General features: G+C 47.9%; 1 protein-coding gene across 5 annotated transcripts in view; it reads left to right on the top strand.

The window, feature by feature from the left end:
* The window catches only part of LOC132424763 (integrin beta-5-like), an 86,082-nt gene that overhangs the window by 40,169 nt on the left and 23,902 nt on the right, over window positions 1–22,011 (top strand). For all 5 annotated transcript variants that reach the window (XM_060010807.1, XM_060010806.1, XM_060010808.1 and 2 more), the window contains exons 5-6: window positions 3,376–3,544; window positions 21,788–21,949. In XM_060010807.1, coding sequence (XP_059866790.1) covers window positions 3,376–3,544; window positions 21,788–21,949 — 331 coding nt within the window. The remainder of the gene's footprint in view (window positions 1–3,375; window positions 3,545–21,787; window positions 21,950–22,011) is intronic.

The following is a 22,011-nucleotide window of genomic DNA, read 5'->3' as shown; positions in this document are numbered from 1 at the left end:
CTTTAATGTTTTTAATCCATACACTGAAGTTTCATTTTTGAATTTGAGTGACTATTTTTTATTTGGTTCTTTCTTTTAGACTTCTGTTTTTCATAGCCTTCTGATTGTTTTTTCTTCCTAATAATATCCCATTCTAGTCTTTGGTATTTTTTCCTTCTCCTTGAATGTTTTAAATATCTTTGTTTTAATGTACTTTAGATAATTGTGTTACCTGTTTCTTGAACTGCAGATCCTGCAGTTGGTTGAATTTGCTGATATTCCTTCATGGTAGTTTATTTCTCATGGGGTCTATAACTTTTTCATTAGTTCCTCTTCATCAGAGGTTGTTTTCCATTAGGGGATCACGTGCCCCAGGGGTACTGACGTCCCTGCAGGGTGGTTTTCGGTTCCCTGATGCTAGGATCCTCTGGGTTTCACTGTGGGACTAGTTCTGTTTATTTCTCAGCAGGGGGGTTCCTTCCTTGTAAAAGTAATGAATTCTGACTTGTTTAGGCCTGGAGTTACAATCTTTATGGGTGATTCATCTCACCATGAGCCCAGAGTGCATCTTCCTTGCTTCTCTCCCAGGCCAGTGGCTGGAATTTTTCTGGGTTTGATTTTAGTGACAGGGCAGCTCTTTGTAACACTCATCTTTATGCAGAGAGCCCTGTTCCAGTGCTCTGCCCTGCGCTGGCCTGAGGTCCATCATCTGTCCCTGTTAGAACCTGGCCCCAAGCCCCAGACCTTTGTCAGGCCCCAGCACGCTAGGGTGGGGGGGTGGGGGATCCCTTTGCCAGGAGATCCTTGCTCACTTCCCACCTAGTTGAAGTCCGTTCATTTGTGCAATGCTTTTCTCTCCGTTCCTGGCACCTGGGATTTCCCCGCTAAGCTTCCAGTCTTGGCTACATATTAACATTTTTGAGGATTAGATTTTTACCCAGCAGTTCTCTTTGTTTAGAGGGAGAGGAGAGGTCTTGCCCTGTCAGCTCCATGGTCCACAGTATTGTCCTGAAGCATTAGATTGTTTTTTGGCTTTGCCTACATCTAGCATCTGCAAATAGGATTCACTTTTTATACATACATGCTCCCCCAGGCTCTTTAAGCATATATATTTTATTCATCTTCCTGGTTCATAATTCTTAATCCAGTAAAGATTTAGTCGGCCCTGAACTGGGGTCCTGTGGCACAGACACAGTTGGGGGTGGGAGGGCTTCCTGGCATGAGACCCTCAAACACCCAGATCTTCGGGTCGCTCAGACAGCTCTTCCAGGGGTTAAATTAGACACAGTTTGACATTGTTTTCCAGAGACTATGGAGACATTCAACAGAGCCTGTGTGACAAAGCTGTTTTCCTCTCACTAAGAGGTGATTCTGGTTTGGTTATAATAAATTCTCTGCAATGAAGTCTTCTCTCTGGCAAACACATTTTCTAGTTCCTGATTATTAATAGTAATTCTCCACAGTAAAAATATATCTACTTATTCCCCTTTGCAGGAAGGGACGAGGTAAAGAACGCTGAACTAATTTAGCTGAGCTTTTCACAGCTTTTCTGGTTTTCTCATTGAGCAGCAGTCATAGTTTTGTTCCTCTTCTCCCTTCCTCAACCGACCCGTCAACCGAGGCAGTAAACACCTGAAGTCCGCAGCCATGGCCCAGCACAGCACAGAAGGGTGAAGTTGCTCAGAGGGTGTGGGAGGGGAGTGAGAGTTTGTGTACATTTCCTTCCTCCTGGGCCCATCTATTTGTCAGATGACTATGATGGGACCTCAGCTCACTTCCTGCTTCCAGCTGGGAATGCAATTTCCATGACCTTTATCTTTATGGGGAACTGAGATGAGAATAGAAAGTTTGGGTGGCATGGGTTACAGAAGAGCCTGACCTGTGCAAACACAAGGGGTGGGTGAAGATTTTTGGGGAAGGAGGAGGGAGTGAAACAAAGGGACGGCAAGTGGGGACAGCTGCTCGCAGCTCTCCCTGTCCGGAGGCACCGTGGCCATCATGGCAGTGGGGTTGACCCTGCAGAGGTGGCTTACTGTGAGTGACTGTTGGAGCAGGTACCGTAGGCCCTTAGAGGGGATGAGAGAACCTCTTAGAAAGCCCAAGGTTGCCTCTCTCGGGGAGGAGGGGAGCCTCTCAGACCTGCCCCAGCTGCCCTTCTTGATGGCAGTGAGGCAGGAGCTGCTAGGAGTTGCTAAGCCTGTTTCCCTTCCCACGCACACGGCTTGAATTGGGTAGGTAACGAAGCCTTCCCCTCATGCCTCTCTGTTGGTGTTTGCTTTCTGTCTTAGTTCTGAAAGAGAGGCTTCCTTAACATGGCCACGGACCTGCACAGTCTGGTCCAGCTTGCCTCCCCAGCCTCCTCATAGCTCATCTTTGCCCTTGTTCCCTGCATTGCAGTCTAACTGGCCTCCCTCTGCCCTTGGGCTCTCTGTGCTCCCTTCTGCCACAGGGCCCTTGCATTTGCACTTCCCTCTCCCCTTTTACCCAGTAAACCTTTCTGGAAACAATGTAAGGCCCCTCTTCCTATTTCATTGGTTATATAGCCAAGTGAAACTCCTGCAGATGTGATTGGGCTGTAACTTCCTCCAGGAATGGGGCCATCTGCACTGCAAACTGAAGATGAGAACACCCAATATTCAGGAGAAAGACATGGCATTAACCTCCTATTGAGGTGCAATACTGCCCTCTTTCCAGATTTCCAGGTAGCATTTTCCATTCGAAGATGGTTTGCTTCTCAGTGATTTCTCTTTGCGTCTAGGAGAGCTGATGCTTTATCATTCCAGTATTTATAAATGAACGAAGAAACAGAACGTTTTCATTCCTGTTGCATTTAGTGTTTGCTCGGTTGCCAGCACGTCCTGGTGGTCTCTGAGTGGGTGGACACGAAGGGGTTATGTGATCCTTTATCACGTGGCAGCAGCAGAGTCGATGTAAGAAGCTGGTTTCGTAGAGTCACTCTGCTCACGCTGCCCTCACTCGACAGGGCCCGCCTTCCTCAGCCTGTAAGAGCCTTCCTTCCCCTCGGTGCCGCCCAGGCTGCGGTGCCTGTCCCACCAGGCGCTTGCATCTTCCAAGGCCCGCGTCAGGGCGCCTCCGTGACACCTTCCTCTGACCGCGGTAGCCCACTGTTAACCGCTACTTCCTACGACCCATTTGTCATTTCATTCACCTACAGCCTGGTATGTGCTGTCTCGCCCGCAGTTTAGAGCTTGTGTTTGGAGAGTAGGGACTAGGTTATTTCTCTGTGCTCCCCCACTGTGTCTGTCCCAGGGGTGTGTGGTAGGTGCTGAGTATTCGTTGGTGCCATTCAAGGCAATCAGTAAATGCAGAGTTACTTGGTTGTTTAAGATTTTGGGACAAGGAAGGAAAAGTGACTTTTCTCCTCTTTCTCTCCAGTTACAAGCTATTCCCAAACTGTGTCCCCTCCTTTGGGTTCCGCCATCTGCTGCCTCTCACAGACAGAGTGGACAGCTTCAACGAGGAAGTGCGGAAGCAGAGGGTGTCCCGGAACCGCGATGCCCCCGAGGGCGGCTTTGACGCAGTGCTCCAGGCGGCTGTCTGCAAGGTAACCTTCCCTTCTGGCTCTGCCCCTGCGTGGGAGGTCGACGGAGAGGTGTCGGTGTGGGTGATGTGCGTTGGCACTGCCTGCAGATATTGAGCCATCGCAGCCTGTGGCCTCCTGTCCACTCTTGCATCAGAGGGTGAGCTCGGTGGGCCCTTGGGAAAATCTATGGAAGTCAAACCAGCTGGCGTGCAGGGGTGGCTTAGGGCTGGTGTGTGTCTGTGTCAGGGTGTGGCTGTGTACAATGGGATGTTGTCTTTGCCAGCAGACAGATGTTCCTTTTTTCTATGTTTGGCTTTTTTGCTGCTTTTGGGGACAGGGAGCAGGGGGCAGAAAAGGTCAAGCCATATGCATAGAATCTTGTAGAATTTTATGGCCCAATTTTGGTAAACATTAAAGAGTGCTCTGTTGGGGAATCCAGCTAAAAAGAGAAGCGCTTGTCATCTTTGGTTTTCTTTCTGTTTGTTTGTTTTTCTCGTGTTTCTCTGTGATATGTGAATCCAGAGGGGAGGACACAGACTTAGGTCAGAAATGAACTCATGCTTTGAGACATTCCAATCTCAGCAAAATATGTAAATGGGATGTTGGTAATAACTTATTCTTAACATAATTTTCTATATCAAGACAGCCCGATGACAATAACAAAAGATAAAAATAAATATCACTCTTGAATTTGCTATTCTGGCACATACTTTAACATTTTTTCCATAGTGGTCACCATATACCATGCATAATTGGTAATGCTTTCTTGACCATTTTGGTGGGCTCAGCAACAGGGCGGTGGTTGGGATGCTCACGTCTGGGGGAGGGCTGGGTAAGGAGGTTAGAACTCAGTTTGGAGAGGCCGCACGTCTGACCTCAGAGAGCCTGTGTTTAGTGTGTCACAGATTCACTTCTCCTCCTCTTGGTCCTCGACAAAATGAAAAGAGAGTCACGGTTGTCCCTTCCGAAATAAAAAACTGAAATGGTAGACAGGAGGGATAAGGGGAAAGAAAGATGTGAAGAAAACACAGCTTCCTCAGTCCTCTTCTTGGTCCCACTGCCTTTCTGCCCGTCCCTGTGTCCTTGGGGCCACCCCGGAGAGGACGGTCTCACAGTGACCCCCTACCCAGGACGGCTGCAGAGCGGCCCCTGCCCAGCCGCTGGCTAGAGCAGAACGGTTTGATTCAGAGGCCCCTGATGCTTCGTAGCAGCCCATGAAAGCCAGACGGGACACAGCTAGAATGTGTTCAGCTCTGAATCTTTCAAGTGCATCACAGAATAGGCAGTTTATGGATTTCCTTCAGAAAGAAAAATTATGTTTTTGACTGGCATTCAGATTATTGATTGTATGGGGTGTTATATTCAGGGGCTTCCTGCCAAATCCACTCTTGGCAGGAACAAATAGTGCAGGGAAAACACAAGATCCCTCTTATCTCCCCATCGTGGGATTATTGTGGGTTTTCTTTCCCGGGGAGGAAATTGTCTTTAAGGCTTGAAGGGAAGAACCCAGTGACAAGCCTACGCACTGTCCAGTTATATTAATTCTGTTTAATTAGATGAATCCGAATGGCATGATGGAATGCTTGAGGCGTGGTGGTCCACGAGAAGCCGTTTGATTCGCTCTTTAGCCCACAGAACCTTCCTGTGCCATCCCAGACCCATGAAAATATCCTTCCCTTTGAAAACTCAGTATTTCAAGACTCGAGTGCTTCAAAGCAGATTTCTTCAACTCAGTGCCCGCACCTGGTTACGAATTATTGTTGGCCTGAGAGGCACTTTAGTGTGTGTTTCAGTTTTATATCTTTTGGCATTTTTCTCTTATTCCCCACCTTGGCCTTTGTCATGGGGCGTCCCTGGAAAGTTACTAATTGCTTGGAATTATGCAGTCGATGAGATCCCAGCTTTTATTCTCACCATTTCTTTTCCTTTGTGCTGTCAGTGTGTGTTTGGGTACCTATCAAGCAATTTCTTTCTCACTTGAAATCACCTATTTATAACGTCATCTTCCTGGTTAACTACAGCCTTCTTTATAGTTGCTAAATATTGGAAATAGATTATGGCCTGTCTATTGATGAAAGGCTATAACAATCACACCCTAAAAGAATATTTGAGCACTTGAATAATACTTAAGATAAATTAAGAGAGGAAAGGAAAGCACGTGATAAAACAGCATAGATATATGACCCTATTTTGCAAACAAAAGAAAGAAAAATCTGGAAAAGATTGGAAATAAATAGACCAAAGTGTTAACAGCAATTGTCTCTGGTGATAGGATTAGGTGTGGTTTTTATTTTCTTCTTTGTGTTATTTTATATTTACTTAAATTTTCACAATAAATAAGGTATGATTTTTAAAATTTGTAATGGAACATTTCAAACATATAAAAGTAGAGAGAATAGTGAAATAAAATCCCATGTACCCATGGTCCATCTGGGACAGTTACCAGTTTGTAGCCAATCTTGTTTCATTTGCCTTCCTAACCATTTTATTCCCCATTATTTGAAGTAAATCCCAGATATCATTTGTTTCAGTGATAATTAGGTTTTTAAAGTTTTTTTTAAAAGCCCTAAGCATGCCTTACTTCGTTGACTGACTTTTCTGCCTTCTCCTGATTTGCCCAGATTAAAGGCCCTTCCTCTTAATCCTGAAAACTGAATGTGACAGAGCCAGCAGGCCTGTAATCTCTGCAGTTGGAGAGGCGTCTCTTGCAGGCTGGAGCTGGCTGGGCAGCCCCGGCAGCAGTGCACGCTCCGCTTCCTTTGACCCCATGCCCTGGAGACGGAGCTGATAACAGGCCTGCTTCATAGTCCACAGGAGGCTCTTTGTTCTGATTTCAGCCTCACTCTGGTTTCCCTGGATGGACTGTTAGTTACCAACTTTAGGGACTTAGGGGTATGGAATGCTCACAAGACTGGTCTTAAATCCCACCCTCAAGGCCAACTTTACATTTCCTGGAAAGCTGCTCTTTGCAAAAAGAAGGAAACAGTCTGTTTCTACTTAGGATTCGATTTAGGAAGTAGAACTGCTTCCACGAGTGGAAGTTTTCAGTTGCCATCTTTCCCCCCAGCAGGTCACATTGTTAGGAGAGGCCGTTGAAGAGTAGGAACCCCTCTGTCACCAGTGCAGGCATTTTTCCCAATGCTGTACCGGCCTGGGTTGGGATGAGGGAATGCCGTGACCCATAATTTCTTATCTTTACCTCGAAACCTATTATTAAACTTGTTTATACTTTTTCTTGGTCTGAATAATAGTTTCTGCCATTACCGCTTTTACTGCTCTCCTGGGACTTTTCTAGAAGTTGACTCTAAGTTGTTTATTCTGAAAGTGTATAGGTGCAAGTGTGATGAATGGTTCAGACTGGAACCATGGCTGCTTTCCTGTTCTCCCAAAATAGGGAGAGCTGGTGCCCTGGGAAGACAGAGGGCGGGGTGGTCCAGCTCTCTCCAGCTCTGAGTTGTCAGTCATGGCTTTGCTGTTCTCCATGGCTCTCAGGTTAAAGAAGTTCCCTGTAAAGTTAAGCCTGGCTGGGTACGTCCTGGCCACACGGATTCTATGGGCTGCTTTCTCCCGTCAGACAGAAAAATCAGATCCCTGCAACCCAGCCTGTTTCCCTTCTGGCTTCATCTTCTAGCCCCCTAACATTCATCCTTCTTATCCTTTCTGTTTTAATCTTGATTATCTAATGTTGCGTTATTTATTAAGTTTTTAAAGCATTGTGTGTCCTCAGAAATAGGTGGATAAGTAAGTCTTAAAGCAAACGAAGTAAATTTGCATTGCTGAGTGAAAAATCTTGGTGTGGCTTGGGTCCTTTATTTCTTGGCTGGCGAGAGCATCCTAATCTAAAATGGCGACCACATCCCCAGAGGGGCTGGAGGAACGGCTTCCTCCAACAAGACTTTCTGCAGGAATACAGACTCTGTGGGCCTCTGGAGACAAAATGATGGCTGCCCTTGCTCTACTGTCATCCGTGCTCCAGCTCTTTTGTATACACTATCTCTGATTCTCACAACAGTCCTTCAGTGTATTGGTGGTACTTGTCCCCAGTTTACAGGTGAGGAAACTGAGTGTCACAGGGTTCACTCTACTTACTGTTGGAAAGGGGTGGAGCCAGGATTTGAACCAGATCCAGTTGATTCTAAAGCCCAAGCCCTGTCTATTACATTGTGCCGGGTGCTTTGGGAAGTAGCGACAGTGCCGTGCAGAGCAGAGAGGACTCAGAGTCCTGTTGTCCCGATTCAAGCTATGCCTCTTCTGCTACTAACCGGCTCTGTGGCGGCCTGAGTGCTCTTCTGGAGGCTGCAGGGAGGTGGGGCTGGACGGGAGGACGTCCAGGATGCCCTCCAGCTGTGCACTGTCCTCAGTGCAAAGGACTCGTCACAGCATTGTGCCCCTTTGCCCAGAGCCCTGGATTTTGCTTTTTGTCTCTCCTGGTTCAGGCTTGAGCTCCAGGCCAGGCAGGGGCTGCTGCAGATACCAGGAGAGGTGGAGAATTCCCCATTCCTGGAGGCAGGCTCGGCTGGGAGAGGTTTTCGCTCAGCGCAGCCTCCCCCGCAGTTGATTTGGCCTCTTCGGACTTGTGGCCTGATTTCTTTTAGACCTGAGACTTGTCATTTTTCCACGCGTGAATTGAGCAACGTAGAAAACTGCCTTCCTTTCCTCAAGGAAGGCAGCGGCCCCTAACGCCTTCATGCCCCCCGAGGGGATGCCCCCATAAGTCCTGTGTTCATGCAGTCTGGGTTCTCTGTCTCGGCATGTGTGAGCCGTTTGTGCCAGCAAGTTGCACCACGGTTTCTGGGGCTTAATGCAACCCACCCTGCTTGCTCTTCCTCTGGCTCGGTGTCTTTGTGAAGCCCGTGAGAGTATTGGATTTCCCTGTAGCCCACGTGAGGCTGTGGGGCTGTGGGTGGGCACGCAGGCGCTCCGCCCGTGCCCGGGCCGTGCTTTTGTCGGAGGTGGTAAAGGTCCTCCCTGGCTTTCTGTTTTGCACATGGTTTTGGTTTATTGTGTACTTTTGAATCACTCGACTGTTTTAGCCCCTGGAGGGACGTGTCCTTGTTCTGCCTTCTGCCCGTGAGCTGTGCTGTAGGCTTCACTGCCCCGCTCACAGCTGCTGCTTCTGCTTTCCAGCTCAGGAATGTTTATTGTGTGCCCAGTAAGTGCTCAGTGGCAGGTACGGTGAAGAAAATTAGAAAAAGATGAGAAAAAGTCCCCCTCCTCACGGATTCGATTTGAGCTTTCAGATCCACTAGAAAGGAAATAGAACAACTCATTTGTAAACATTAAATGGAACCATGTGGAATTATGGACATGTGACTATCAATGAAATTTAATATTTGACCATTGATAGTTTCTCCTACAAAAATAGAAAACTCATATGGTTCAGCCTCATATTTACAAACGTTTTTCTTTAGTTCAGATTGGACTTGCATAGAGTCTACGTCAGACACGTTCTACTGCATGTTGTTAGGGCTTGGGCTCTAGATGAATGTCTAAATCCTGAGTCATGGGCCGAGATTTCTTTTCCCTAAGGAAAGGAATATTGACATTTTTGACCTTCTTAAGTTGAACCACAGACAGATTTTTAAAAAAGATTTCTCATTGCAAAGCATGGACGGAAACGGGAGAAACAAACTACTGGTGAGAACGTGTTTACTGTTACAAAGTGACAGAAATAGGCTTGAATGTCCACATGATTGGGGAAGCGAATTACAGAAAGAATTCAGCCTTATTTTTCCTTAAGTGCATTGTAGGAATCAAGAGTCCTTAGTCCCCAAGCTCAGATCTGCTGTAGGGTCTGCCCCTTGGCTGGTCAGGTCAGCCCCCTTTCCTTCCTCATTTCTTTCCCCAGACCTGTTCTCTCTGTGTGCTTGCCTGGAAGGTCAGTGTACAGAGTGTTTCAGTTTTGACTTCTGGAAATTTGTTGGGCACTTACAGTCTGCAAGGTGCCCCACGAGCTGCTGTGAGGCTTGCCCAGATGACTGAGCCACAGCTCCTGTCCCCGGGAGCATCACTGCAGTTGGACAACAGATGCCTATACGACAATCTAAGGTACCGGCGGAGTGCACGGACACTATAGAACATCTGGCCCTGGTAGGACCCAGTGGTTGAATCACAGTGTTCTTCCCCTTCAAGGGTCACCTTGGTCTCTTTGCCTCCCCGTCGTTGGCCCTGAGGCTCTGGTGCGATGACGCTACTGATCGCCATTGGCTGCCTGCTTTGTGAGAGCCAGGCTCTATGCCAAGCACCTCAGGGGGGCTTGTTTTACTTAATCCTTTGAAGGTGGTTGTACTGTCTGCTTTTGATAAGGAAACAACCCTAGAAAGGTTGAGTAACTTCTCGAAGGTCTTACAGCTGGAAATGACACAGCCAGAGATGGAACTGTACCCACCTTCCCGGCTCCAAAGATGGGAGTTCTCAGCCTTGACCTTAGATGACCTGCCGTCTCTTGTGGCCACACAAGAGTGGAGAAGTGGGAGGGGTGTGCTTCCAAAGAAGGCAAAGTCCTCCTCTAAGGAACCGTTTCGATTTCCCACGTGACCCGGTTTGCCAGTGGTAGAGCCAGGACTGACTCTGTCCCGGGAAAGACAGCTGCACGTACTGCTGTTCTCTGGAACTAAGAGTTTCTTGTTTATCAGAAACAGTTATAACATGGCTCTGGCAGCCTCCGGGTTTTCTAGGGAGACCACGGGTACTGTCCCACGGTCGGTGCGCTGCTGGAGTCTAGCCCTTTGGGTGAGCCTGCTTGTCTTTTTTTTTTTTTTTTTTTTTTTTTTGCGGTTTGCGGGCCTCTCACTGTTGTGGCCTCTCCCGTTGCAGAGCACAGGCTCCGGACGCGCAGGCTCAGCGGCCATGGCTCATGGGCCCAGCCGCTCCGTGGCATGTGGGATCCTCCCGGACCGGGGTACAAACCCGTGTCCCCTGCATCGGCAGGCGGACTCCCAACCACTGCGCCACCAGGGAAGCCCAGCCTGCTTGTCTTTGCCCTTGGCTTCCCCATCTGTGACACGGGAACACTGATAACCCCCTTTTCATTTATAATTCACGGGGTCTCAGAACCGTGGGTTCTGTTCAGCGCTCCCAGATAGCGCTGTGGAGACACTTTTTCAGATGGTGCTTCCTTTTTGCAGTGAGGGAGCACGTGGCTGGTGACTCTTCAGTGACAACTGAGGCCCGTGGGCTGTGTTGACACCCAGCTGGAGGATCCAGCTGTCTGGGTGGCCATCGATTTTACTTAACTGACTGACATCGAGAACAGAGAAGCCCATCATTTAAAGCTAGTGTTTCTGTCCTCGCTGAAACGGCATCCTGATCTAGGCCTCCCCTGTACTGAACACTGTTTACCGGAGAGAGTACCGCGGGCCTTGTCTCAGAACAAGCAAGCCAGGCTGTATTCGGGTGGGCCCCACCGCCCGTGTCCTCTAAGGCCGCTGGGTGGGGCGTCAGCCCTTCTCAGATTCCCAGGAATCGGTGTTCCAGGCCCTCCCGTGCACCCTCCCACGGGGCATCCGTGAGCCTCTCTCTCACACTCGTCATGCTCTGCCGTGGTCCCTGTGTGTAAGCAAGTCACTAGGACGTGGGTATTGGGACCCACAGGCTTCTGTGAGCCTGTCGGAAGATTCGGCTGCCAAACACGGGCCGTGCGCTACAGGGCCCGCAGGCCGCAGCCCCAGCCCTGCCTTCCTCTGCAGCCAGACCGCATCGAGGGACCTGCGTGTGCCTCTGGGGCTGTGTTTAAGGCAGACGCTAGAGAGCAGGGAGGGGTGAGTGGCTGGTGCCGGGGCTAGAAACCACACCTCTGAGGAGTGGTTAAAGGTGGACCAAGACGAGAGACACCACAGGAAGAAGCGTGTTACCTGACCTCAGACATCACTACAGAAGAGGGCTGTTCCAGGGGATGAGCCTGGGTAGCCACAGGGAAGCAGGTTTGAGTTCAAGGCAAGGGAGAAATTTCTAGGGAAGACCTCTGCTCAGCTGTGGAGCAGGCTGCCAGATGCGGCGGTGAGTCTGAGTGGGGACCCCAGGCCCATGCGGGGGAGGTGCCGGATGAAAGAGCCCTGCACGGGTGGAACGTGGATGAGCCAACCTCGGAGGTTCTTTCCAAACTTCAGGGGCTACTTATTTCCTCTGAGGCAGCTTTTCTGCCCAGTAACCCACTGGTGCTTTTGTTCTACAGTGGCTCCTTCTAGCCTGTCTGGTCCTCACTGCACCCTCTTAAGCTGCATGACCGTGAACTCTGCCGTGCACACCCCTTCTGTGTGCCAAGCTCAGCGTGCCTGGAGCTGGCGCCCAGAAAAGCTTTCCACTCCCGATGGCTTCCCCACGGAGCCACCTTGCCAAGTGGGTAAACATCCAGGTGCGGTGGGGCAGCTCAAGGGCACCCAGGGACAGTGTGGAGGTGGGCGGGGGAGGACGGAGGCCTTTGAGTGACCTTCGTCTTTGTCAGACCGTGTAGCCCCTTGCGTGTGACTCGTTCCAACCCCAGAAACCAAATTGCCGCACAGGCCAGAGCTTCATATCCTCAAACAGAGAAATGACATCCTTACTCCCTAGCCATTATTTCACTGTCTCTGGGGCCACATGTTGGAGGGGAACAAGCCAGCAAGTCTGTCTTCACTCTTGGGAGGATCCAGTTTGTATTTATTTTCTCAGAGGTTGTAAGGCCTGGCCTTCCACTTCCATTCTGCTTCCCCTTTTCATGGACTACTGTTCTCTCTTTGCCATTTCAGGATCCCAGGTTCCCCAGGCTGACTTCCAGGCCTGGCTGCCCAGGGCCTCCAATAACCATCCCACTGACTGACCTGGCCCCTCTCCCCTCCTCCACCCTTCTGCAGTTCGTGTTGGATGATCTCCATGGCCCTGCTGCCACCCTTTCTGCAATTCCCATTACTTTTCTCAGATCTCAGTGCATGACAGGTGATCTGATGAAATATTTTCACTTAAGTTAGCCCCTTACTGCTTCCCGTATTTATATGATTAAAAGAAGATGTCTGTTGGATTGCAAAGCATAATAAATAGTTGGTGGAATTGGGAGTGATGTGATTGAAGACTTCTGGACATTGTGAGGGAGGTTTTCTTGTTACCCAACCCTGATCTTGTTCACGTATCCACTTACTACTCATTCCTCACCGAGTGCCAAGTATGTGCCAGGTGCAGTGCTCTTTGTTATTCTGGCCTCTACATCCCTTCCTGTCTTCTCTCAGCTCCAGATCTCTGCTGCTTTCTGAGGACAGAGCAGAGTTTGGTAAGTTCTCCACTGAGCTTCCAACTGGAGAAAGTCATCTCTGGCCCCAGCACAGATTGGACTGGTGGCCCGTACAAAACCAGAGGGTTTGCCTCCTGGGAGTGGACGGAGTCAGAGGTTCTGGGCTTGGCGGCAGCTCCTCCCACCACTCATTACTTCTGACACGTGTGTCCAGAGTCTGTGGATGGCTGCTTTTCACATAGCATGGTCTCCTGTGCATGTGTGTGATTCGCCTGGAACAGCTGAAGTAAACGTAGGTCACAGAACACATCACCCTCGGGTGGCAGAAGGCAGGCTGGTGGCTGGGAGAGGGGTGGGCCTTGGGCCTCGCCTGCTCACCCAGAGTGGGCTTAGGAAAAGGAGGGTAAAACGTGTAGCATTGCCCAAAGGCTCTGTCTCGACACAGGCCATGGAGTGGACTATAAGACAGAATGGACAGTTCGAGACTGGACAGGTGTTGCGGTGGGACCAGGGAAGTAAGATGAAAAAGATAATTCTAAGTTTTCTAGATAAAACATTTGATGGTCCCTTTGTCAGCAATGGGGAAGCCTGGAGGGGAAGACGGTGCATCAGCTTTGGAGAAGTTGAGTTTTGGGTGACGGCAGACGTGTCTGGCTCTTGGTCCAGACCTGGGACTAAAGCTTAGGAAGGAGGTCAAGTGGGAGAGGTAATTAATTGCGAGCTGTCCAAGCAGATGCATGAACTTGGGTAAATCTCCTCGGGGACAGTGTTACCTTTGACCTCATCCAGTGCCGGGAGAGGAGGTGGAATCTGCTAGCAGCCGTAGGGGACGGGGGCATCGGACGGTGCGGTGTCCAGGAAGCCAAGGGCAGGAGGGCTTGAAGGAGGCCCTGGTCGGCAGCAGAGAGGCCGGAGGGCAAGGCCAGAGGATGGCTGCGGGGCTGGCGGCAGGACCTCAGCGTGAGCTTCGAGGTTCTCAACGTTGGCGCCACAGTAGGCTCACCCAGGAGCTTTAGAAGACCCTGTGGCTGGGCTGCAGGTCACATCAGAACCGCCGGGCGTTAGCATAGTTGAAGCTCCCTTGAGGACCTTCCATGCAGCTGGGGCAGAGAACCACTGTGCGTGTGGGGGCAGGAGGCGGGTGACTGGGAGCCGCCGGTGAGAGAGACGTAGGGGCGTGTGGAGAAGTCGGGTTCTATGGAGCTGGGGAGAGGAAATAGAGGCAGCCAGTCTGCCTCTACGACTAGCAGGTGATGAGAGATGTTGGGTCAAAAACAGAGTGTTTATTAGAAGTGGGTCGTGAGCATATCTTCAGGCACAAGGAAAGGACGCAGAGGAAATTGACGGATGGAACGGTGCTCCAGAGAGGGTGGGATTTGGGGGCTGCGTTTCCTTGGGGAGGGAGAGCACTCCTTCCCTGAGAGCATTAAGACCAGAGGAGAGGCCAGGGGGATGCGGATGCCTGTTTATTTATGACGGAGAGGCATACTAGGGCTGTGGAACAGACACTGAGCGCCTGGAACAGACGAGGCGAGTCCTGTGACCTGTGTCCGTGGCTCACCTGAGCACGTGGGAGCTGGGAGTTGGACAGCTGGAACAGACCTTGTGGTGGGTTTGACGCAGATTTGACTGAAGAGGAGGCAGGTACACTGCAGGCTCGGCCAGATGCTGGATTTCTGGCTTCGGAGTCCAGCGCATTTCCGTCCCGCCCACCCGTGACATTTTCATCTGAGGGCTGACCTCTGTCATGTTTAGGAGATTGGCTTTTAAAAATCTTGTTTTTACCCAGAGACTTGGAGAAAAGTTTAGCTAAACAAATCAGTCTGTCTTTTTTTCCTCTTAAAATAGTTTTGTATAAAAAGAGAATACATTCAATCTAAAAATTTAGAAAATGCAGAGAGCAGAAAGGAAATAAACATCACCCATAACCCTACAATCCAAAAATAAGATCATGTGTTTCTGGATTTAAGTCACAGATTTTTGGCTCCATGGAAATACTGAGGACAATCACTGTCGGTTCTTGACTGTTTACTGCCTGCAGGTACTGAGCGGGATGTGCTCTTTGTGTATCATTTTGTTTAATCCTCTCAACAACCCTATTAATCCTCTCAACAACCCTATTCTGCCCTCTATCTTTTTTTTTTTTTTTTTTTTTTGGCGGTACGCGGGCCTCTCACAGCTGTGGCCTCTCCCGTTGCGGAGCACAGGCTCCGGACGCGCAGGCTCAGCGGCCATGGCTCACGGGCCCAGCCGCTCCGCGGCATGTCGGATCTTCCCGGACCGGGGCACGAACCCGTGTCCCCTGCATCGGCAGGTGGACTCTCAACCACTGCACCCCCAGGGAAGCCCTATTATCTCTATCTTATAGCTGAGAAGCTGGGACTGGGAAAGATTGATTAACATGCCCAGTGTCATAAAGACAAGCTGAGGGAAGACGTGGGCATGAACTGAGGTTTGCCGTTCATCCGAGCCCACACTCCCAGCTGCTTTGTGGGCACTGCCACCGAACAAAGGAATATGCATAACTGGTATTCCCAGCACAGTATTGACATTCAGTCTGGTCATCTAATTTACTGTATTTGAATGACTTTCTGAGCACACCAAGCCTTTATTGAAAAAAACTTTACTGAGGTATGATCGATGTATAATAAACTACACATATTGAACGTGTACAATTTGACAAATATTGAGATTTATACATACCCGTGAGATATATATTCACCGTAATCAAGATGACGAACATATATCCTTCTCCCCCGCAAATAGAGTATTTGTGCTCCTTTGTCATTTCTCCCTCCTGCGTCTCCTGCCCCCTTTCCCCAGGCAGCCACTACTTTGCTTTCTGTCACTACACATGAGTTTGCGTTCGTTAAAACTTCAGAAATCCAGTGTATACTCTTTTTGGCCTGGCTTATTTCACTCAGAACAACTGTTCTGAGATTCATGTGTGCTATTGAGTGTCATCTGTGCTAAGGAGTGATCGCTTCTTTTGTTACTGAGTGGTATTCCCTTGTGTGGATACACCACAGTTTATTCATCCACCTGTAGATGGGTATCTGGCTTGTTTTGGATATTTGGTAGTTTTTGCCTATTATAAATGGAGCTGCTACAGATGTGTTCAAGCCTTTGTGTGGTCGTAGGCTTTTATTTCTCATGGGTCAGTCCCTAAGAGTGGGAGGGCTGGGTCATATGGTAGGTGTTTAACTTTTTAAGAAATTGCTAAACTGTTTTGCAAAATACATGTATCATTTTAGAACCGTATGGGCAGTGTCCGCCAGTTCCGTTTCCTCCACATCTCCCCCAGTGTTTGATGTGGCCAAGTCTTTTTAATTTTTAGCCATTCTATTAGGTGTGTGGTAGAATCTCACTGTGGTTTTAATTAATACAAGGCTTTTAAACTTTTCGGTGTGCAAGCCTTCATGGTCCCTGTAGTGACCGTGGAGCCTCACACATCAAGAAGCAAAAGGAGACGAGAAGGAATGTAAAAGTCATTACTAGTCTGAGAGTAGTGACTATAGACCCCTTTTTTAGTGTGTCTTATGTACTAAATACTTGTTAACCTAGGATCAACCCTGCGAAGTAGGATTATCTTCATTTTACAGAGGAAGAAACTGAGGCTGAGAGAGATGAAGTGACTGACTTAGGGTCTCAAAAAGCAAACCCTTGAACTCAGCCTCGTCTGTGCCAAAGCTCTCGTATGCTGGCCCCCATGCCACACTCCATTCTGTAGTTACTCCTTTAAAAAAAAAACAAAATCCACTTTCCCACTACTGATCTCTGCCCCAAACGTGGATACAGAACTTAAGACTTCAAGATAGTCCAAGCAGACAGTAGGAAAATTAGTTCTATTGTAAATTCTCTGTGGAGTCAGTGCTTGTAAAATCTCCAAGCCCAAAAGGCTGAGTGAATGAATAAGCATCTCATTCTGTGCAGCCCGACCTCTGGGCCAAGTTTGTTAACGTCACTTACATAACAAGAGTCCACTTCGGAGAAGACAGAATTAATATTATTAAGCCATGCTACTCTTCATTTGTGGAGCTATTTCTGTTTCAGATGCAATATTCCAATTCAACAAACATTTATCCTGGATCAGCAGTCGTTAGTTGAGAGCTTGCCAAGTACTTTGATGAACTATCTCAATGATTACACACGCTCGGCTCTCCCTATGTGATTGGGTAGTTAGCTTTGTGGATAAGAGGCAGGTCCTCTGAATCTGACTTCTCTGGTCCTTACTGGTTCAGTGACCTTGGGCTAGTGACTTAATGTCTCTGAACACCGGTGTCCTCATCTGCAAGATGACAATGTATTACCTCCTTCATAAGGGTTGCAGTGAAGATGTGATGGAATAGTGGAGGTGAACAATAAATGTTAAGTATTATCATTCCTGTCTTACTAACAAGAAAAAACTTTGAGATGTTAAATAATTGTGGTCAAAGCTGCACAGGTAGTTGGTAGTGACAAAAAGCTCCCATGCCCACGTTCAAGTTTCCAAGTTCCACGTTATTCTATCTGCTTGCTGTCACCCTCCTTAGGTTCCTGCATGCCCCTTGAGAAGCTGGCGTGGAAGAAAAGGAGGCTGAAAAAGTTAAATGACAGAGCCAGCATTCAAAGCCTAGTCTTTTAAAAGTAGCACTTATTAAAGATAGTTTGGGGAAAAGAAAAAGATACTGCCTCTAATCTCAATCCCAACATCATTATGGTATATTTCGTTTCAGCCTCTGTTCTCTTTTTAGTGGAGAGTGATGCCTGTTTCTTCCATAGTTTGTAATCACACTGTAATTACAGTACTGTATTCTTTGTTTTTCACTTTATATTATACATGTTTACATATAATTTCATACTTTTTATGAACATAATTTCTAATGGTGGAAAGGAGAGATCTCGGTTTACTTAACCGTTCCCGTATTCTGGTAGGGTAGTCACCTCTTTCCTGTTTTGTCACTATTAGTAAAAATACTGCCGTGCGTACTTCAGAATACTTCTTGCAGATAGAGTCTCCTGCGGTAGAATCATCGAGTCAAAAGATGTATATACTTCTTTAAGCGTTTTTTAAAGTGAGGTGTATTGAGGGATGATTTACATAGAGTAAAATTCACCCTTTTTAGGTATAACAACTTAGAGCCACCCCGACAAGTAACATATAGATGAAGAAAAGAAATGAAAAAAAAAGATAGAGGTAATTTCTGTCACCTCAGAAAGTTGCCCAATACCCGTCTGTTATTGACTTCTCCCTTTGCAGTCAGCCTTTGGCAACCACCAATCTGTTTTCTGTCCCTCTATTTTTGTCTTTCCGTGAATATCTTCTGAATGGAGTTAGGCAGTAAGTTGCCTTTTGAGTCAGGCTTTTTTCACTTAACCTAGTGCTTTGGAGATTCATCCGAGTTGTGTGTATCAGCAGTCTGTTCCTCTTTCTTGCTGAATAGTATTCCATTGTAGAGATGTACTACCGTTTGTCTGTGTATTCACCACCTGATGGACATTTGGGTTGTTTCTAAATTTTGGTGATCACGAATTGCTGTTATATAAATATTTGCATAGTAGTTTTTATGTGAGCATAAGCTTTCATTTCTCGTGGATAAATACCAAAGAGTGGGATTGCTGAGTTGATGGTCATTGTATATTTAACTTTATAAGAATATGCCAAACTGGTTTCCAGAGTTGCCAAAACATTTTGTATTCTCACTAGCAATTTATGAGAGTTGTGATTGTTCCACATTCTTTCCAGCACTTGGTATTTTCAGGACTGTTTTTTTTTTTTTTTTTTTGCCATTGGCATAGCTATCTAATGGCATCTCATTGTGAATGTAATGTGCACCTTTTCTTTTCTTTTTAATTAATTAATTATTTTTGGCTGCGTTGGGTCTTCATTGCTGTGCGCGGGCTTTCTCTCGTTGCGGTGAGCAGGGGCTACTCTTCGTTGCCGTGCGCGGGCTTCTCATTGCAGTGGCTTCTCTTGTTGCGGAGCGTGGGCTCTGGAGCACGGGGGCTTCAGTGGATGTGGCGCGTGGGCTCAGTAGTTGTGGCCCGTGGGCTCTAGAGCACAGGCTCAGTAGCTCTGGCGCACAGGCTTAGTTGCTCCGTGGCATGTGGGATCTTCCCGAACCAGGGCTTGAACCCGTGTCTCCTGCATTGGCAGGTGGATTCTTAACCACTGCGCCAGCAGGGAAGCCCTGTGCACTTTCTTAATGACTAATGTTGTTGACGATCCTTTCATGTGCTTATTTCCATCCATATCTCTTCTTTGGTAAAATGTCTCTTCAAGTCTCTAGCTTTTAAAGTTCAGTTGTTTGTGTTGTTATTGGCCTATGAGAGTTCTTTATACATTCTGGATACAAGTCCTTTGTCAGATTTTTATTTTTTGCAAACATTTTCTCCCGATCTGTGTCTTGTCATTTCGTTTTCTCAGTGGTATCTTTCAAAGAGCAGATGTTTTTATTTTTTTATTTTATTTTTTAAAGAAAGCTCGTATTTCTTGTATTTTAATGTTTGTTGTAGACAGGCTTCCACTTTATTTATTTATGGCTGTGTTGGGTCTTCGTTTCTGTGCGAGGGCTTTCTCTAGTTGTGGCAAGCGGGGGCCGCTCTTCATCGCAGTGCACTGGCCTCTCACTATCACGGCCTCTCTTGTTGCGGAGCACAGGCTCCAGACGTACAGGCTCAGTAGTTGTGGCTCACGGGCCCAGCTGCTCCACGGCACGTGGGATCCTCCCAGACCGGGCTCGAACCCATGTCCCCTGCATTGGCAGGCAGATTCTCAACCACTGCGCCACCAGGGAAGCCCAGAGCAGATGTTTTTAATTTGACAGAGTCTAATTCATCAAAATTTTATCCTGTGAATCATCTAAGAAATCTTTGCCACTACCAAGGTCACAAAGCTTTTCTTCTTTGTTTCCTTCAGACGTTTTATAGTTTTAGGTCTGTGATCCACTTTGAGTTCATTTTTGTATACAGTGAGAGCTGTGGGTTGAGGTTCATTTTTTTTTCATATGGATGTCTAATTATTCCAATACCTTCTATCGAATTGACCGTATGTGTGGGTCTATTTCTGGTTTCTATCCTGTTCCACTGGTCTATGTGTCTATCCTTTTGTCAGTACCACACAGTCTCACTTATTGTAGCTTTATAATAAGTCTTGGCCTTAGATAATGAATCCCCCAGCTTCGTTGTTGTTTTTCAAAATTGTTTGATGAGTTTTCATTGTCTTTCCATATATTCCAGTTATTAACACCCCCTCTCAAGACACCCAGTCCTGCCTCCAAGAGAATACACTTATCTCCACTTCTAATACCGTAGATTAGTTTTGTCACAGCTTAGAATGCATCTGTGTTAGGGACCTTCTAGGTTGCTTCCTCTGGGTTCTGAAAACGTGCCCGGCCTGGTCATTGTGCCTTTACCAGCACCTAGAGCAACCCACTCCCCACCCCAACTTCTGCCTCCTCTGTCATTTCTTCTTCCAGTTTCCTTGAAGGGTCCTCTTCACCTTCAGCTCAGCTGACATTTCCTCTGCCCTGGGAAGCCTTCTCTCCTCCTCCCCGGGTTTCCGTTAAAAGTGTATTTATGGCTAAGTAATATTCCATTGTATATATGTGCCACATCTTCTTTATCCATTCATCTGTCGATGGACCCTTAGGTTGCTTCCATGTCCTGACTATTGTAAACAGAGCTGCAATGAACATTTTGGTACATGACTCTTTTTGAATTATGGTTTTCTCAGAAGCAGCCGCATAGCACAGGGAGATCAGCTCGGTGGCTTGTGACCACCTAGAGGGGTGGGATAGGGAGGGTGGGAGGGAGGGAGACGCAAGAGGGAAGAGATGTGGGGACATATGTATATGTATAACTGATTCCCTTTGTTGTAAAGCAGAAACTAACACACCATTGTAGAGCAACTATACTCCAATAAAGATGTTAAAAAGCATGCTTATTGTGATACGTTAAAGCTGTGTTTCCACTTGACTGCAAGCTTTTTGAGGTCTGGAACAGGCTGTTTCTTAGACCCAGTGCCTTCCATGGGGACTGCATGTGGTAGGAAGTCAGTAATTGTCTGTTGGATGAACGTTGAGAGTCTGGGAAACTGATTCCCCAAAGGTGAATTCTTTGCTCACAGCTGGCCTCCTGGCTTTCAGTCCTCCCTGGCTTCTTTTCAAACTGCCTTTTCTTCCTTGTGTTACGCTGACTCTTTGTGACTTATTTCCACGCTGCTTTCGGAGCAAATGAGAAAATATCATACCTCTTGAAGGCTGTTTTATCCATCATTGTGGCGATAAGAAAGAGAGGATGATACCCTCAATCCCTTATCTGCCATAAGGTGATAGCTTTTAACTTGTAAAGTCTGTGAATCCAGTCTCCTATTTCAGTGTCAAGTGTACATGTGTAGATAACCCAGCAGTGTTTAAACCCTTCCTGTATTCATCCTGCTACCCACGTATTTTGGGATGCTCTTTCACTACTGGTATGAAGGCAACCCTATCCCAGTTTTTGTTGCCCTGTATCAGGGTCTAGCTGCTCCTACTAGTAATGACTGGGAGTGTTTTTGTGTAGTATCGGGGCCACGGTGTCTAAATATGAAAAAATAGAGTCCTTCCCTTGCAAGGTAGCTCGTATTGAGCCGTGCCTCTGTCTGAAGAGTGGATACATTGCATACAGTGAAGCAGTAAAGGGAGAAAAGAGCGAGTCTGATTGACCTTAACTACCAGACTAGTTCAGTTCGTGATTGGAGTGGTTTACTTCTACCAGAAAGATGGCCGGTTTTCTCAAATCCTCCAAAGACAGATCTGTCTGTCGGTCATTAGAACACTCTGTTGTGAGTGATTCGTGTCTACTTGGGGGACTGAAGTGATCACTTACCAGTCATCTTAGACAAGGGCAGCCAGCCGAGTGTGTTGAAGGGAGGTTGGGGGGCTACTAAAGGCTGCTCTGTGGAAGGAACTATAGGGGAGGCTAAAAGGGGAGGCGTCCAAGGGGAGTGGCTGTCAGGTACAGAGTCGAGCAGGGAGGGGCAGGCTGCCCCAGGGCAGTCCTGGGTGGCAGCCAGGAAGGCCTAACACCCATCTGTCCCTCAGGAGAAGATCGGCTGGCGAAAGGACGCGCTGCACCTGCTGGTGTTCACAACGGACGACGTGCCCCACATCGCGCTGGACGGAAAGCTGGGGGGCCTGGTGCAGCCTCACGACGGCCAGTGCCACCTGAATGAGGCCGACGAGTACACTGCCTCCAACCAGATGGTGAGGACAGGGAACCCCAGCACCGCTCCCGCCGCCCCGCCTATGGTCCGAGACCTCGCCGG

This window comes from Delphinus delphis, chromosome 4 (assembly GCF_949987515.2).
Source record: "Delphinus delphis chromosome 4, mDelDel1.2, whole genome shotgun sequence".
NCBI classification, from domain to species: domain Eukaryota; kingdom Metazoa; phylum Chordata; class Mammalia; order Artiodactyla; family Delphinidae; genus Delphinus; species Delphinus delphis.
The sequence above is the reverse complement of the archived record's forward strand: the minus strand, read 5'-3'. Positions and strand labels throughout refer to the sequence as shown.